Source organism: Pantherophis guttatus, chromosome 5, assembly GCF_059756535.1.
Source record: "Pantherophis guttatus breed Tessera chromosome 5, ASM5975653v1, whole genome shotgun sequence".
Lineage (NCBI taxonomy): Eukaryota > Metazoa > Chordata > Lepidosauria > Squamata > Colubridae > Pantherophis > Pantherophis guttatus.
The window spans coordinates 87,505,712-87,522,920 of NC_142067.1; the positions used below are offsets into that span (position 1 = coordinate 87,505,712).

Below are 17,209 nucleotides of genomic sequence, written 5' to 3' on the forward strand. Positions count from 1 at the left end.
CCTTCCAATTTCCCTCATAAAGGTATACAGCTTTATTGCCCATTTGTTCCCCCCTCCCTTTCCCAATTGATTGCAGAATACAAGATACCAAGCCTAAGATGCACTTGTAAGAACAGAGTAGATTTGCAATTCTGAAAGTAAAATTTCAAAAATGCTACAGCATAGTAATTGTTTGCTTAATTTGCTTTATAATGGTTCATTTGTTTGCTTAATAAAAACAAATTCTGTTTACTTATATGATTAATTGCATATTTCTCTCATATTCAAGTGTAGAGCAAAATAGAAACCAAATATTGGATCAAATGTTGTTTGCTCAGCAAATACCTATGATGCAAATCTGGCTTCTGCTTTATTTGGAACAGCAGCTGGAAGCATTTAGCTGCTGATAAATTTTGGTTAAAATTTTTCTAAAAATGGAAATTGGATATACTGTTTCATGAATAAGAGGAACCATGCAGCCAGAATAAGAACCTAAGAATTGATCTTGCTTTGATAGATAGATTTTTACTGTTTTTCCAATTGTGAATGCCAAGAAGATGTTTGGTTTTAAAAATCTGAAAAGAGAATAACAGTGAAAATGCCACTTGTCATTTGTAAAGTCAAAAGGTGCCACTTGGATACACTCTAGAAATTTAACTCATTCAAATCCTCCAAGACTTAAAACTTTTCTGTGTATCTTGATTATATGGAGGAAAAATGTATATATTAATTAATTATGCTGCTTTGTTATGGGAATCCCAAAAGTAATTTATCTAGAGAAAATGAACCTTGTTTTTGTGCAAGATTTTTCTATATCATTTGTACTGGTTGTTCAACCATATGTTTTAGTTTATGGATTCTTTACCTTTCTGATGTCTTGTAAAAGAAGCACTTATCTTCTGAGTAGTAGATTTACTAGCAATTACCTGGTCATTCTACCCACATAGGCATTCATTCCTAACCACAGTGATGCACAGGATCTCAATGCAAGTTCCAGTATTTCCTATTTCACGTGCAAATATCTAAAGGGTAGAGTTTGCATGTCTAACCTAATTTACATTACAAGTAAATTGGTGAGTTTGTGAAGAGTCATGAGGTAGTTCAGAGAATTTTTAGGTCACCCAGTAGAAATATTTCTGGAACCATGTGATGGTTGTTAGTCTTGGAGTTTGCAGGCCTTCTTTGGCTTGACTTTCTTTGGGGAATCACCTTTTTCTTTCTGCATTATCCTTCCTTCAAAAGTCTTTAGAGCCACATGAACTTAGTTTCCATTCCCTGCCTTGCATATCTTAACAAGGTAAAATTTCATTAATCTTTATTTCTCTCTCTTTGCACTGGCAGTGATTGGTTAAAGGTGACAAGAGTTACCTTGGGTTTTCAAGAGTTAATATATAGTCGTCATAAAATTAGTGTGATAATTTTAACAATTAGTGGGTTAAGTATGTGGAAGTGACTATTTTAATAAATGAACTGAGAGTTACAGTAATCCAGTCGATAAGTGTTCAATAAACACTTTAATCCTTTAGCTTTGGTTACTGTAGAGAGCTATCATTTTGAACTATTACAGAGATGCTAAAACATGTTAAAACAATACTTTTAGCCAAAATTTTATAAAACAATATAAGAACTGTTAGAAATTTTTATTAGCTTGGATGTGAAATAAGAAATAAGAAATCAAACGTAAGTATATATAAAAATGATCTTTGGGAATATGAAATATGATCCATTTTACTGGTCTAGTTTGTGGTTTTTAAAACAAGAGGGGCATACAATAAAATGTTGTCATAATAATAATTTATTAAATTTGCATTCTGCTCAACTCCCAACAGCTCTCAACTTTTAAGAGGAAATATTTGCCTTTAGGTTTCCAATATGCTTAGACTGTATTTTGTAGAAGCATGGAACAAGAACCTATACAGAAATATTTTGTATGGAGATGCTATATATCTTAGCTGTCAAATATTCTATTCTTATAAGGTAATCCTCAAGTTATGACAGTTTACTTAGTGACTGTTCACTAAATTACCCAATAACCCCCACCCCAAATATTAACAACACAATCCCGAAATTTCGAATGTTGCAGCACCATGGCAGTCAATCACCCTTACAAATAATTGCAGAGACACTACAACATTCACCTTGCATATTCCCTCCACAAGCAGGATCTCCACAATTGCTTCCTCCATCCCATCCTGCCACACTGAACTGTGAAGATCTGTTTCCTCTCTGCCATGGTTTCTTTGAGAATGGGATGATTTCACTTCTAGTATCTCATCAGTTTGCAAGCGTTTTGCATGGAGACTAGAAGCTTCTGGGGGCCAGGACTTCAGACCTCGAGATCATGGCCCCCACAAGCTTCCTGTCTCCTCGCAAAACATTTGTAAACTGACAGGATGCTTTGAGGGAGCGAAATCTCGCTGCCTCAAAGCATTCCATTGGCTTGCAAATGTTTTGCGTGGAAATTGCAAGTTTCTGGGGGCCGTGATCTTGCACGGCAGAGAGGCTGGAGAGGAGACAGCTTGCTAGATCTTCACAAAGTAAGAGATCCATCATGGCAGGATGGGGAAAAACAATTGTGGGGAACATGAGGTATCTCAGTGGGTTGGGGGAGGCCTTGGGTGGTCTTAAGCAGGTGGCCTGTTCCATCACTAGGCCTCCCATGGCCTTCCCTACCTTGATATAACTCATGTGCATTTAACGACCTATGTATTTGATTAGTGAACGCGTGGGAAAAGCAGGGAGTTTTGATGTTCATTTTATCTGATTCACTCCAACGAATCCTCAGGTTACGAATATAATTGGCAGGCTCCATTACATTCGTAACTCAAGGACTACCTGTATTGTAGTCTTTGAGGGAGCGAAATCACACTTTATATATATAAAAGTCTCTTCAGATTTAGAATGCTTTCCCTTTATCTCTCTTTTTTGGCAGAATCTATGGGACAATTTTTATTGAAATAAAAATCTGATCTTGGATTCAGAGTCATGTAGGTGAATTTCTGCTAATCAATCATGCTTTTAAAATATTACATCCACATGACAACTCCTGAAAGGCTGCCTCAGAGATTCCAATCCATCTTTTCATAGATAGGAGTAATATGTTAAAAGTACCACCTTTAGCTTAATAATTAAAGATAATCTCTATGTAATTGCATAATAAATACTATGCTGTTTTGGAAACTAGCTTTTTCAATTGTTTCAATTATTTCTTTAAAGAAGTTGGTAAAATAATAAATTCTAAAACTAAAATCACACTGGAAAAATGTTTAAAACACTAATTGAATTTTCAATATAGCTTAGATAAATGTGATCTTATTTGATTAAGATACATGAATTTGCTGCCATAGAAGTAATCAATTTCTCACTGATTGCACATCCATTGTAATTATTTTTCACTAACTCAAAGAACATGAAAGCCAATACTTTATGTGTTCAACAGGTCTTGGACTTTTTAAGTGCAAAACATGTTTCACATGCTCAGTCTATTGACCAGACTGTCTTTTTTGAATTACAAAGTATTGCAGCTTGAAAGCTTCTTGTTAGTGAAATGCAGACTGTGAATACTAATTTTGAGTCTATGTAAATAATTAACAGTTTTACATTGAGCAACCTGTGTACTTTTTAAAAAAACTTGGCTAGATTCCTATAAAATGTATGATAGTTATGCCAATAAATTGGGAATTACATCACACAAATAGAGTGGTTGTTAGATACAGCTTTTATTAGAGCTTAACTATTGATTATCTGATCAACTGGTTTGTTTGTAAATGTGCTTGGAATATAATTTCCTCTACAACAAAGATTTTAAAAACTGTCTTTGTCTTAATGCAAATAAGTAGACAGCTGTTACATAGTTTATCTTGTAACTGCTTTGAGTGGACTGATAAACTGAATGCAACAACTATAATAGATCCTGTCTCTGACATTGCTGAGGCAGTCAATTAAAAGCAAACATTTGTTGCTGTGTTTCTGTTCAAAAAAGACCACAATTTAATCTCTGGCATTTTCAGGTAGACTACAAGATTCCTGACTAAAATTCTGCAGCCAGCACAGGACTAAACCAGATTAATGGACCTGTATTTGCCTTGCCACTTGCCATGGTGTTCACTTTATGATCACCAAAACCTCTTGTAAAATCAGTTTGGTCACGTGTTTGACCCAATTTACTACTACCACATCACCAAGATATTTTCTAATTCACTGTGGCTAAATGCTATTCCTCCTTTGTATTATGGTCCTGTTGGATGCAATACAACTATAACTTAGAATTCTTGCTTGTCAGAAACAAGCAAATATTGCTTTTCCCATTTAGTTGTTATTGCCTGCAAGACCAGCTATGCAAATGAGGCTGGTCCATACATGATTTGTTATTATGTTAGAATCAAGATCCTTGGCTTTTTCCTGTTATTTCAAGTAATAAGTAATATCCAACAATAAATTCAATGCTATGCTGGACCATTGAAATAGGAATAAATTGTGAATTCCCCTTTAGCCTCTATATATATCTGTATCTATAAATCTATATCTATATGTCTCTAAGTCTCTGTATATATCTGTATCTATATATCTAATCTATTTCTATATCTAAATTTACAGTAAAAATATTCTTACTAGAGTATAAGGGTTCGGTTTTTAATACATTGCTATTATAAAGTCAGATTATTTGATTATAAAATCAAAATACGCTATCAGTAAAATAAAGAAAAGGAAAGGAATATTCTGCACCTTCTGCCTGAATTTTCTATGCAAATGGATGGGGTTTCACTTCATGCTATTTAACCCAATATGCATCTTTAAAATGAAATATTTTGGGTTTGGGAATGAAGACGTTTTTAAAGGACATGCTCAAAACAGGCAATAGGAAAAAAAATCCTGTTGGAATAATTTGTCCCCTGATGTCAGGAATTAAATTTATTTCATCACCATATTCTAAATATTAATGGCAATCTTAATGAAATTGCAATGAGCAACCCTAAGTCTTTACATAATCAGTCATGATTTTAAGGGAAAAAAACCCTTTATTATCTTCTTATGGTCTCTATCATATGGACATAAATCCTGTGCTTTGTGGGACTTAGGCCATCCTTCCACAATAGCTCGTTGGCTTTTGAAGATTATATTATATATAAGAAAATTATGGTAAGTTGTTTGTAAGCTGTCTCAAAAAAGCGCCACCTAATATGTGCTAGTCTTGGCAATCTAAATGCAGAGTTCTGTGTGTGATTATAGGATTTCCATTTTCAGAAATTTCCACTTTCACAAATCAATGTGATTTGAATATCCTGTGATAACCATTCTATGATGTACCACTTATTATTTCATAGACATGTGCTATGTAATCCTAGGACATAGGTATTAGCTTTGTAGTAATAAAGAGTGCAAAGTTACTTTGGTTCCATACAATACAGTACAAGAAAGTACTATTTATGAAAACCCCAGATAATTTTTTTTTTACAGTTTTGTTCATATTGGAGGAATTGAAGAACTTTAAGTTTGGAATCTTCTGGCAGGAAATCATGTTATCCCCATACTTGCTTTGATACGGTATAACAATAGGATTTATTAACAGTAACTAGTTTAGTGCTGAATGTGATTAGAATAAACAGCTGACCCCATTGTATAGTAAACCTTAAATAATCTGTCAGCTCACCAATGAGAAGCTAATTTGATTTGCACTTCACTTGCATTGATGTAAAGAGACCTGAATAGGCCTAATTTCTTTAATGAGGAAGATGACTTTTGAAAAGTTTCCACATCTTTCTTCCCTGTGTTTTTCATTTCTCACTACCATTTCTCCTTGGAGAACAGATGCCCATTGCCAGAATGTGATACTTAACTTGACCATCAAATAGGTCTTACAAAGAAAAGCTTTCAGTCCCTTAGTGAAACAACCACTGTATCTTATTAAAGCGTGAAATTAAAGTGAAAAGCCCTATAGCTCTTGCTATTTAGCGATGCTGAATCTGTCAACGTGGTTCGCTAGAAAGAAAGTGAAAAGCTAAAAAGAGAAGCCTGGTAATGGTTAGACAATCTTTCTCTTCCCTGTTTCTGATTGTGTGTAGTAGAAACCATGCAAAAATATTCAATTCTATTGTCTTAATTAGATTATGCATGAGAGTCTATAAAACATCTAAGAAGTTTCCTTTAATTTTTCTTCTTGCTCGATTCCAGATAAGCCAAATTTCCTTCAAACACTTCCTTCCCTCCTTCCCTTTTTCCCTCCCCTCTCTATCCTTCTTTCTCCCTTCCCTTCCCTTCCCTTCCCTTCCCTTCCCTTCCCTTCCCTTTCGTGGCAGGAGGAATGTGTTTCTGCCAGATATAGAAAGAATGAGGGAATATGATTCCAAGTTCCCAGAGACTTGTATAGACTGTCAGGAAATATTGAAAATGATGATTGTGTGACCACAGCTGACTGTGACAGTATAGCAGTGACACTGAAGTAGCAGCAGCCTGCAGTGCAAAAGCAGCCACAGTTTTCCTAAATTTCATTACCTCAGGAGTCATATATATATGTATAAAGTTTATTGTCATTGTATGTATATACACAGTATACCCATACAACCAAATTTACATAACACCCAGAGACCAAGCCCAACACACATGACAATCCCCAGACACACCCCCACCCACCAAAAATTCCCCACCCCTAAATCACCCAAGCATCCACACAGCAGATCAATAGCTCACTGATGGTGGCCCTTTAGTTCATTCTTGAATGCAGTTATAGCTCTGGGATAAAAACTATTCAGAAGACATGTGGTCCGAGTTTTAATTGTTCTGTATCTTCTGCCAGAAGGCAACAGTCCAAAAAGATTGTAAGCAGGATGGGAAGAGTCTCTGAGAATGTTGTGCAACTTCCTCAAACAGCGAGATGCAAAGATGTCATCCAGGGCTGGTAGCTGGAGCCCGATAATATACTGGGCAGTTTTAATAATTCTCTGTAGAGCTTTTATGTCCGCTGCAGAGCTGCTCCCATACCATGAAAGAATGCCGTATGTCAGAATATTCTCAATGGTGCTGCGATAGTAGGACAGAAGTAGATGCTGAAATAGATTTATCTTCCTGAGCATTCTCAGGAAGTACAGCCTCTTCTGTGCCTTCTTCACAAGCATGTTAACTTGTTCATAGTCCATGAGAGGTCCTCCGAGATATAAATGCCCAGAAATTTAAAACTACCAACCCTTTCTACCTCCTCACCATTTATGTAAAATGGTAAATGTATATCTCGCTTCCTCCTGAAGTCAATTATAAGTTCTTTAGTTTTTTTAGTGTTAAGTATAAGATTATTTTCTTTACATCACAATGTCAGCCTTGTACTTCGTTTCTATAAGCAGACTCATTGTTCTTATTAATGAGCCACACCAGTGTCGTTTCATCCACAAATTTAATAATTGTGTTGATGTTATACAATGGGGTGCAGTCATGTGTATACAAAGAATAAAGGAAGGGGCTTAGCACACAACCCTGGGGGACTCCTGTGTTTAGTATCACAGTAGAAGAATGGTAAGATCCCATCTTTACTGACTGTGGCCTATCTGTCAGAAAATCCTTTATCCACAAATATATCTTCTGATTTATACCCAAATTGGTCATTTTAAGAAACAACCTGTTGGATAGAATGGTGTTAAAGGTGTTAAAAGCTATAATACACAAATAACAACCTTACATATATTCCCTGTTGTTCCAAATGATTTAATACAGTATGGATAACAATAGACATAGCATCATCAGTTGATCTATTATACCTATATGCAAATTGGTATGGATCCAAAGCAGATGGAAGACTAACCTTAATATAGTTCAACACCAGTCTCTCAAAATATTTCTGTTTTTCTGGAATACTGACAATTTCATGACAACAGATGTTAAAGCTACTGGTCTATAGTCATTAAGAGATACCACTGCTTAGGGACTGGCACTATAATAGATGTTTTCAGGCAGGTAGGGATAGAGCATTGTGACAGGGATAGATTGAAAATATCCATGAACACTCCAACTAGCTCTGCAGCACGGTCCCTAACAACTCATCCCATGATTCCATCAGGCCCAGCTGCCTTCCGGATGTTAACATTCTGGAAAGCACGTCTCACATCGGAGATCTGCAGTAGAAGTGGTTGTCTATCGATGGCAGATGTTAGTGGTGTACTATCAGTGGTAGATGCTGGGATGATGGTCGTTCCTGTTTCTACCTTAAAGCGGCTGAAAAATTGATTTAGCTGCTCAGCTAAAAAATCACTATTGCCAAACAAACTAATTTTATTGCTCTTCCCCATGATTTGTCGCAGACCTTGCCATACCCGACCAGAGTTGAGTTCTCAAAAAGATGTTCAATCCTCCGTCTGTACGTAGCTTTAGCATTCCTGATACCCCTTTTCAATTTAGCTCTTGCCTCGCTATACTGTAGCACATCACTAGAATGGAAAGCAGCATTTCTAGCTCTTAATAAAAGACACATTTCTCTATTTATCCAGGGCTTGTTGTTAGAAAACACCTGTATTTGTCTGGTAGTAGTGACAACATCAATGCAGCTTTTGATATAAAATAGTACTGTTGAAGTGTAAATATCAATATCGTCCTCCTCAAACAGTGCCCAATCAGTGCTCCTAAAGCAATCTTGTTGCTCCGATGCACCCTCTGGCCACACTTGTATTTCTCTAATCAATGGTCTAATTCTGTTGATAAGAGGTCTGTATACTGGGATCAAGAACAGAGATATATGATTTGACTTTCCCAGGTGGGGTAAAGGCATAGTCCTGTATCCATGCATGGTGTTACTATATACCTGATCCAAGGTATTTTTCCCTCTAGTGGGACAGTCTACGTACTGATAGAACTTAGTCTTTAAATTGGCTTGATTGAAATCGCCTGCAGCCACCAGCACTCTATCAGGGTAGTCCTGTTGCTGTTAGCTAATAACAGTTAAGAGGTGACTCATGGCTGTAGTCGTATTAGCATGAGGAGGTATATATACTGCAGTTATTATTACGTTAAACTCAGGCAGATAAAAGGGGCAGCATTTCACTGCCAAATACTCCAGACCAGGAGAACAGTGAGTGTCCATTATTTTAACATTTGTGCTCCAGTTATTATTTATGTAATCACAAATCCCCCCTCCTCTGCTCTTCCCGGAGACAATGGTTCTATCTGCTGGATATACTGAGTGTCCTTGTAATTTGATAGCCTCCCCTGGAGTGGTAGGGTCAAGCCACGTCTCTGTAAAGACCATGACACAGCAGTCCCGAATGTTTTCCTGCAGAGAGAGAGTAAATTATAACAGAATCTAATAATAATATAAATGGGAAGTATAGTAGAGCCAAGGAATTCGTTTTTAAGAATTCTAAAACATCCCATAGGTAATTCTACTGTTTGGAAATGTGTTCACTTGCCTGGTTCCCTCTATCTCCCCTTTCCTCAAAAAGAGATATCAGTTAGGTTGCAGTCATCACAATTAAAAGTTAGAGGAGATGATGGACAGGAACCTCATCAGTTTGCCATTAAACTTTGTTATGGCCAAGGGCTAATAAATAAAGTAAACTTAGTTTGCCATTAATATTGTTTAAGCCAGGTTTTTGGACAAGGCACACATGGTAGAATCAGAATTGTATTCTATTATGATTCATGAATGATAAATGCTTGATCCACAGCCACTTTAAACAGGATTGATAAACAAATATTTTAAATAAACTCATCTACTGGCACTGCAGAAAAAGAGGCTTTTCTAAATTTCTTGATATCATAAATCACTGATGAGATATTGATGATCATATTTTTGGAACATGAGGAAAAGAAATAAACACTATTATAAATAAGAAATATCAAAATGGTAATTTAATTGCAGTTTTCCATGCTGAAGCCAAGTAACTATGCTGTATGTATGTATTTCAGAATACATTATATGTTCATTTTTCTGCACTAATACAGTTCTTGTTTTTTCAAAACAATGTTTTAAATTCCTATCTTGATTAAAGAAATAGGTATCTTATTTACTCTCTGATATGTTTTCAAATTATTCTTTTCAGTGTTTGGAACCTTGCAAAGAGTCCTGGGATCTGAAGAAAAATCATTGTCAAAATTTTTGCGAGGTATGTTTGTTGTGAAAAAACTTCTTAGAAGTCACTTGTGTATATTTTATTCATGCTATAAGGATAAATTAACTGAAGGCCATTTAGTCTGCACAAAATGTAAGTAGCCTTGTTGGAACCTTTGCTCAAAAAAGCCAGTTGCAACTTTAGGCAGCAGTCCACATTTATATATGCAGTTTCTCAGATTTGCTGTTGACTTCTAGCTAGTCATGATTCACAATTTGGGAATCCTAATCTAAAATAGTAAATGAATTCATGTTAACTTCCTGTGACTAAAACTAATTAAAAAATAATATTTAACAGCTTTTTAACAGCTAGACCCATCAGTTTAGCCATTTCTCAAATTTGCTCTGAGCTTTGTTATCCATTTAGCCTGTAAGAGCCAATGCTGGACTTATCCTCAAAAAGCAGAAACAAGTGTTTGCTTTGCCTGTGTATGTTTAATATTAGAATTGAATATGGTCTATATTAGATATATTTGCATCCTCTGCCTAGTTTCCTGTGGGGCCCATGTTTTGTAAACTGCTTCTAATTTTCAAGACAATTTTGAAGTTTGCTTCCATATTTATGTGCTTAGTTATTCCATTTATATTTGTAAGATCTATAGATTTATAAACATCCCTTCTTTCATGCAAGTTATTAATATATGCCTTGAGTATAAGATGCACTTCCGTGCCTATGTCTAGTTTGATTAACAGTCATTGATGAGAGTTGAGAACCAGTCAGTGGTGAAATCCAAATTTTTTTACTGCCGGTTCTGTGGGTGTGGCTTGGTGGGCATGGCAGGGGAAGGATACTGCAAAATCTCCATTCCCAACCCATTCCAGGGGAAAGATACTGCAAAATCTCCATTCCCACCCCACTCCATGGGAAGGATACTACAAAATCCCCATTCCCTCCCCACTCCTAGTGGAAGGATACTGCAAAATCCCCATTCCCTCCCCACTCCTAGTGGAAGGATATTGCAAAATCTCCATTCCCACCCCACTCTGGGGCCAACCAGAGGTGGTATTTGCTGGTTGTCCGAACTACTCAAAATTTCCACTACTGGTTCTCCAGAACCTGTCAGAACCTGCTGGATTTCACCCCTGGATCCAGTTATGAATTCATCTAATTGTCATACTTTCTATATCACACTTCATTATTTTGTAATTATAATAACATCTAGAATAACCAATGAACCCTCTAGACTGAAGTTCCTCCTGAAATTCAAGTGGTTCCCTTCCCATTGGTATTTGGAAGAGGTCTTTAGACCTCACTTTTTGCCCAGACCTTTGACAAGGATGACTGTCGCCCCTTTCTTGCTTCGTGCTTTCCTCTGGGTTTGTTTTCTTTACCATCTTCTTCTGTCTTGTGCTGTTGGGTATGCTTTTTTGTGTTGCTTTTGGTTTTTAAAAAACCAAAACCACAGGTATCATTGGGAGCCAAGCAGCATATAAATGTAGTAATTTTAATTTAATATGTAGAATGTCACTGGTTATTTTATCAACACTTTCCTAAAATGAAGATATAGTACATCAATAGCATTGCCACAGTCTTTTTGAAGAAATCAAGATCAGCATTGTTTAATCCATGTTGAGTTTTACTATCTGACATACTGTTCTCAGTTGCTACACACTGATTCTTTTTATCTGTTCTGGAAATTTCTTGGTCACTGTATTAGACTGATTATTCCCTCGATTCTTTTTCCCCACACTTTTTAAAAAAGGTAATGAAAATATTTGCTCTCATTCAATTATTTGGCCAGATCTCAATAGTTTCTTAATTATAACATAAAGATTTCAGCCAGATCACTATATCAATAAAAATAGAGCTAGAACGGACCTTGGAGGTCATTTAGTCCAACCCCCTGTTCAAGCAGGAGACCCTATACCATTTTAGACAAGTGACTGTCCAGTGATGAAGCACCCACAACTTCTGATGGCAAGCAGTTCCACTGGTAAATTGTTGTCACTGTTAGGAAGTGTCTCTTTATTTCCAGGCTGCTTCTCTCCTTGATTAGTTTCCATCCATTGTTTCTTGCCCTCTGGTGCTTTGGAAAATAAATTGACCTCCCCTCCTTCTGTTTGTGGCAACCTCTCAAATACTGGAATACTGCTATCAGGTCCACCCTAGTCCTTCTTTTCTCTAGACTAGCCAAATCCAAATCCTGCAACCATTAAAGTTTTAGTCTCCAGGCCTTTAATCCTAGTTGCTCTTCTTTACTTTTTCACTTTTTCCAAAGTCTTGTAGGAAGTTAGCACCCACCCCTTTCCTGGAAGAGTGAAATATTTTAGGAAATATGAAAAAGACAGAATATTATATTTCCCTGGATGAGAAATATGAGAAGCATATTTTACAGACAAAGCAGCTCCCACCTTCCTGCCCCCCACCCTTTGTCAATGGGCCATTAAGGCCTGGGCCAGTCTACTCTACATAACAATGATCTACCTGCTTCGGGCAGAGCCATAGTAGGAATTGCCAAAGATAGGATTAGCCCTCTACACAATAGCAGCAGAAATTCACCACATGTGATCTGGGAAGCACATGTGACCATCAGCCAGCAAGGCCCCCACCCCCTGGGAGTCTGACAACCAATCAGGATACTCTTTCTGGGCCCCAGGAAGTTCAAAGCCAGAGACAGCATAAAACCTGAAAAACTCGCTGTATCTGCCCCTTTTCTGTTCAGGAACTCAAGCCATGTGATCCTGTCCACCATTAAACCATCTTTCCAAGCAGTCTCCATGTTTCCAGTGTCTGTTTCCCTAGGTTCTGGAGCAGAACCTAGAAGGATGTTTCTTCCAACAGTCTCAATTTCTTTTTTGTAATGTGGAAACCAAAATTGGATGCAGTATTCCAGATATGGCCTTACAAAGGGCTTATAAAGCAGTACTAAATGCTTCACGTGGTTTTGATTTTATGCCTCTGTTTATACGACCAAGAATTGTATTAGCTTTTTTGGCTGCTGCTGCACACTGCTGACTCATGTTTAAGTGATCATCCACTAGGATTCCAAGGTCCTTCTCACAGTTACTTCTTTTTGAGCCAGGTTTTGCCTAAACTGTACTTTGCCTTTGTTTTTTCATGCCTTTGTTTAAAACTTTGTTATCTCCTGTGCGCTGCTTGGAGAGTCCAAGCAATGGGTTCAAGTTTAGCCTGGTTGGCCAGAGACTGAGTTGAATTTGCCTAGCCACACCTCTTTCTCCCATGAGTCTTCAGTGTTTCAACTCAGTCGGCCTAAAGAGACTTGCTTTAAATTTCTCTGTCTTAGAAAAATTATTTAAAATACTCTGCCAGCCACAGAAAGAAGCCTCTTTCTCCCTTTTCTCTTTAAAATTACCACCAACAGCCTGAGGTGTTTTCCAGCTGCAGCCAGGAGCTCCGTGGAGCTAATTAGCTCTTAAAGGCAAATTTGGCTTCTAGCAGCTCAAAAACGGAGCAAAAGCCTCAAACTTTTCAGAAACCTTCAAGGGATCTTAATTAGCAGTCCTTGTTTATTGGAAACACAGCAAGGAGCCACGTGGTTTTGGCGATCGGGCCTAGCATTGCTGGCTGATTTACTGCTATTGCCTTTATGGTTTGGGGATTGTTGTGTCTCTCCCGCACCATTGATTACTGCTGCCTTTCTCTCATAGCGTTATTAGAGCTGGTCATTGATCAGTCTCACGCTTAATACCTAACAGCAGTGGAAAATTGGCACCATATTTACAACTACTGGAGTGAGGAATAATATCATTATTATAATCATTGTCCTAGTAAGATCCTCTGATTGAATTGCCTTTTTTTGCTTGTCATTCCAAGATGGTGGATCGCAGCTCCTCTCACTCCAAAAGTACTGCATCCCATTCCTCTGCTTCTAAGAGAGCTAAGTTTTCAGATCACAGTAAGGCAATTGGGGCTCAGCCTGGGTCTTCCACCAGATCCAAGGCCCCTTCTTCCACAGCTGTTGATAAGGATGCAGAAAGAAGGCAAAAAGCCTTAGAGAAACAATTTGCAAAGGCAAAAAAGCAGGCAGAAGCCTCCTCAGGCCTAGGCCTTGTCATTGTTCACCCAGAGCCTAATATCCCTCCAATTCAGGATACACCTCCTTCTGCTTCAAACGAAGATAGATTGAATTGGTCTCCAGATATTACCACAGATCCTCCAACTGAATTAATTGAGAGTGCTATGGAGGTTATTCCCATATCAGAACAGGACTCATCTGATCAGGAAGTCATTCCAGTACCTAGGAAGTCAGCTCCCTCAGCTACTTTCACCCCTACAGCGGCGGGGCTCCGCCCTGAGGTAAGCCAGGCCCCTGTTCTTTCCCAGGAACTCTGCCAGATGTTAGCTCAGACCATTGCCCAGGGCATTGACTCTGCCCTGCTTAGAAGGGGCTTTCCTGCTCCCAACTCAGCTGGTACCACTCCCAATGTACACCAGGCCCACCAGAATAGGGTTTATTCCCAGGCCCCTCACTCGCCTCATGATTCTCAGGGCAGTGAATGGTCTTATGCTGGGGAGGAGGAAGAATTCGCAGATCATGATCTTTCTGAAGATGAAGGCAGATCTCCAGACAAACCAGCCTTCACTGGCCTTTTCAACCCTAGCATGTTCAAGACCTTGTTATACAAGGCCAAAACCATGGCCAATCTAGGGGTTGTGGCTGGGGCATCTGACCGCTCGGCTGAACAGGATCCCCATGCTCGATTATTTACAGAACCGGCCACTACCCAGGATGCTGTTCCTTCTCCCAGATTATTCATAGACATTATTGAGAAGCAATGGCTTCAACCTGGGTCCTTGTCTAATCCAGCGGATTAGACAAAAAGATGTACACTGTAGAACAGGAGGTAGAGGACTTGCTTAAGTTGCCTACAATAGATACTCCCTTTGCCAATCTAGCATCTTCCAGTATTCTCCCCTCAGACTCTGCAGAAGGGCTGAAGACCGAGGATAGGAAAGCTGAGATGTCAGTTTGTAAGACACATCAAGCAGCTGCCTGGGTGATCAGATCAGCCACGGCAGCTTCCTTCTTTAATAGAACCTCCCTCCTGTGGCTGCGCCAAATGCAGGCAAGAGCTCCCCAGGGAGATGTCAGGTTACACCAGGACATCAACAAGTTAATTGCTGCAGCAGAATACTCTGCTGATGCAACCCTTAATGCGGCTAAATTCGCTTCCAGGGCCCTGGCCTCTAATGTGACTTCCAGACGATTATTACGGCTTCGCCATTGGCAAGCCAATATGAAATCCAAATGGAAATTGGCGTCTGCTCCTTTTCAGGGCAATAATCTTTTTGGTGATGTTTTAGATCCCATTTTGGTAGAGACCAACGATAAAAGGAAGGTACTTCCCCTGTCTCACAGGAGGACAGACAGGAGATACTCTCCATATCATCGCAGGCAGTCCTTTCGTGGGGCGGAAGGCAGTTACTCCGCCCCAACCTATCAGAGGACTTACCCTCCAACTTCAGACCGATCCCAAGATAGGGACTCAGTTCAGGGACAGGTCTAGACAACCCCAGTCTAGGAGACCCTTTCGAGGGGCCGGCGGTAGACCTTACCGCAGGTCCAAATGACTCCCAGTCACACGTTCCCATTGGAGGCCGCCTCTTGAGGTTCTCAGCCCAATGGGAGCTCATCACAACTGACGCCTGGGCTCTGCAAACCGTCTGGCTCGGTCTCACATTGGAGTTTTCATCCCTTCCTCCAAGGAGATTCATCTCTTGCACTCTTCCCAGGGATGCCACCAGGAGGTCTCTGATGGAAGCGGAGATCCTTCATCTATTCTCCATCCAGGCAATAGAACCGGTGCCTTCTCGCAGAAGGGTCTCGATTTCTACTCGATCCTCTTTCTGGTCCCCAAGAAATCGGGGGGTTGCAGGGGAATACTAGATCTAAAAAGACTCAACAAACACATCAAATACAAGAGATTCAAGATGCAATCCTTAACCTCTATTCTAAATTGCATCAGACAGGGGGATCTGCTTACATCCATAGATCTAAAGGAAGCCTACCTGCACATACCAATTCGGATTTCACACAGAAAATATCTCAGATTCTGTTACGCAGGGCAACTCTTCTAATACAGGGCCCTTCCATTCAGCCTGTCCTCTGCCCCCAGGACATTCACAAAGCTCCTGGACGTGGTGGCAGCCCATCTGCGGGCTCGCCCAATCAGGCTTCAATGTTACCTAGATGACATTTTGATTCAATCTTCATCCATCAGGCAGGCGAGACAGGATTTGTCAGAGACTATTCAACTTCACGAGTTTTCAATAAATCTAGAAAAGAGCCAGTTAATTCCATCCCATTCTATCCATCATTTAGGTGCCCGGATAGACACAGTCAGTTGCCAGGTTTTTCTATCACCAGAACATCTAGTCAGCATACAGGCCTTGATACATCGGGTCAGGTCAGCCAGGTCTGTCTCCCTCGCAGTATTGTCCCAGTTACTAGGGAAAATGATTTAATGTCTGGCCATCGTTCCTTGGGTGAGGTTACATTCCCAAACCTTACAATGGTTCCTCCTACCGAGCCAATGAGCAAGCATCAGTCACTCCACAACAAGAGTCAGAATGCCTCCAAAAGTTCTCCACTCCCTGAACTGGTGGATGTCACCTTCCCTAGAGAAAGGCTGTCTCTTCAAGGAACCGCCACGTCTAACACTAACTTCAGATGCCAGTCTATTCAGCTGGGGGGGCTCACCTGGGTTCCCAGATGGCACAGGGCAGATGGCCTCCACAGGATCTGTTACACGACATAAATTGGTTGGAACTCAGAGCTGCCCACCTAGCTCTCCGTCTTTTCCACCTCTCGCTAATCAACCGTCACATGTTGCTGTTAACCGACAATGTGACCACCAAGGCACACGTGAACAGGCAGGGAGGCACCCGTTCCAAGGACCTGATGTCCGAAGCAGAGAGCCTCGGCCTCTGGGCGGAATCACACCTGCTCTCCCTCCAAGCGGAACATATTTCAGGCGCACACAACGAACAGGCGGACTGGTTGAGTCGAACAACCGTCGACCACTCCGAATGGCGTCTCCATCCAGAACTGTTTCACCAAGTGACGACCAGGTATTTCTAGTCTGTTTTTGGTAGTTGGGCTATAGTTTATTTTTGTGAGAAGACTGATGCAAAGAATGAGTTAAGCAGTTCGGCTTTCTCTTTGCTACCTGTACTTTCTT

The 17,209-nt window shown here is 39.6% G+C and overlaps 1 protein-coding gene and 1 pseudogene across 4 annotated transcripts in view; both read left to right on the forward strand.

Moving 5' to 3' along the window:
• The window catches only part of ANOS1 (anosmin 1), a 91,048-nt gene that overhangs the window by 36,160 nt on the left and 37,679 nt on the right, over nt 1-17,209 (forward strand). For all 3 annotated transcript variants that reach the window (XM_034435749.2, XM_034435757.2, XM_087871452.1), the window contains one exon: nt 9,999-10,061. In XM_034435749.2, coding sequence (XP_034291640.1) covers nt 9,999-10,061 — 63 coding nt within the window. The remainder of the gene's footprint in view (nt 1-9,998; nt 10,062-17,209) is intronic.
• Nucleotides 12,585-15,662, forward strand: LOC148113511 (uncharacterized; annotated as a pseudogene). Its single transcript, XR_015728272.1, has one exon. The product of XR_015728272.1 is annotated as an uncharacterized LOC148113511 (transcript).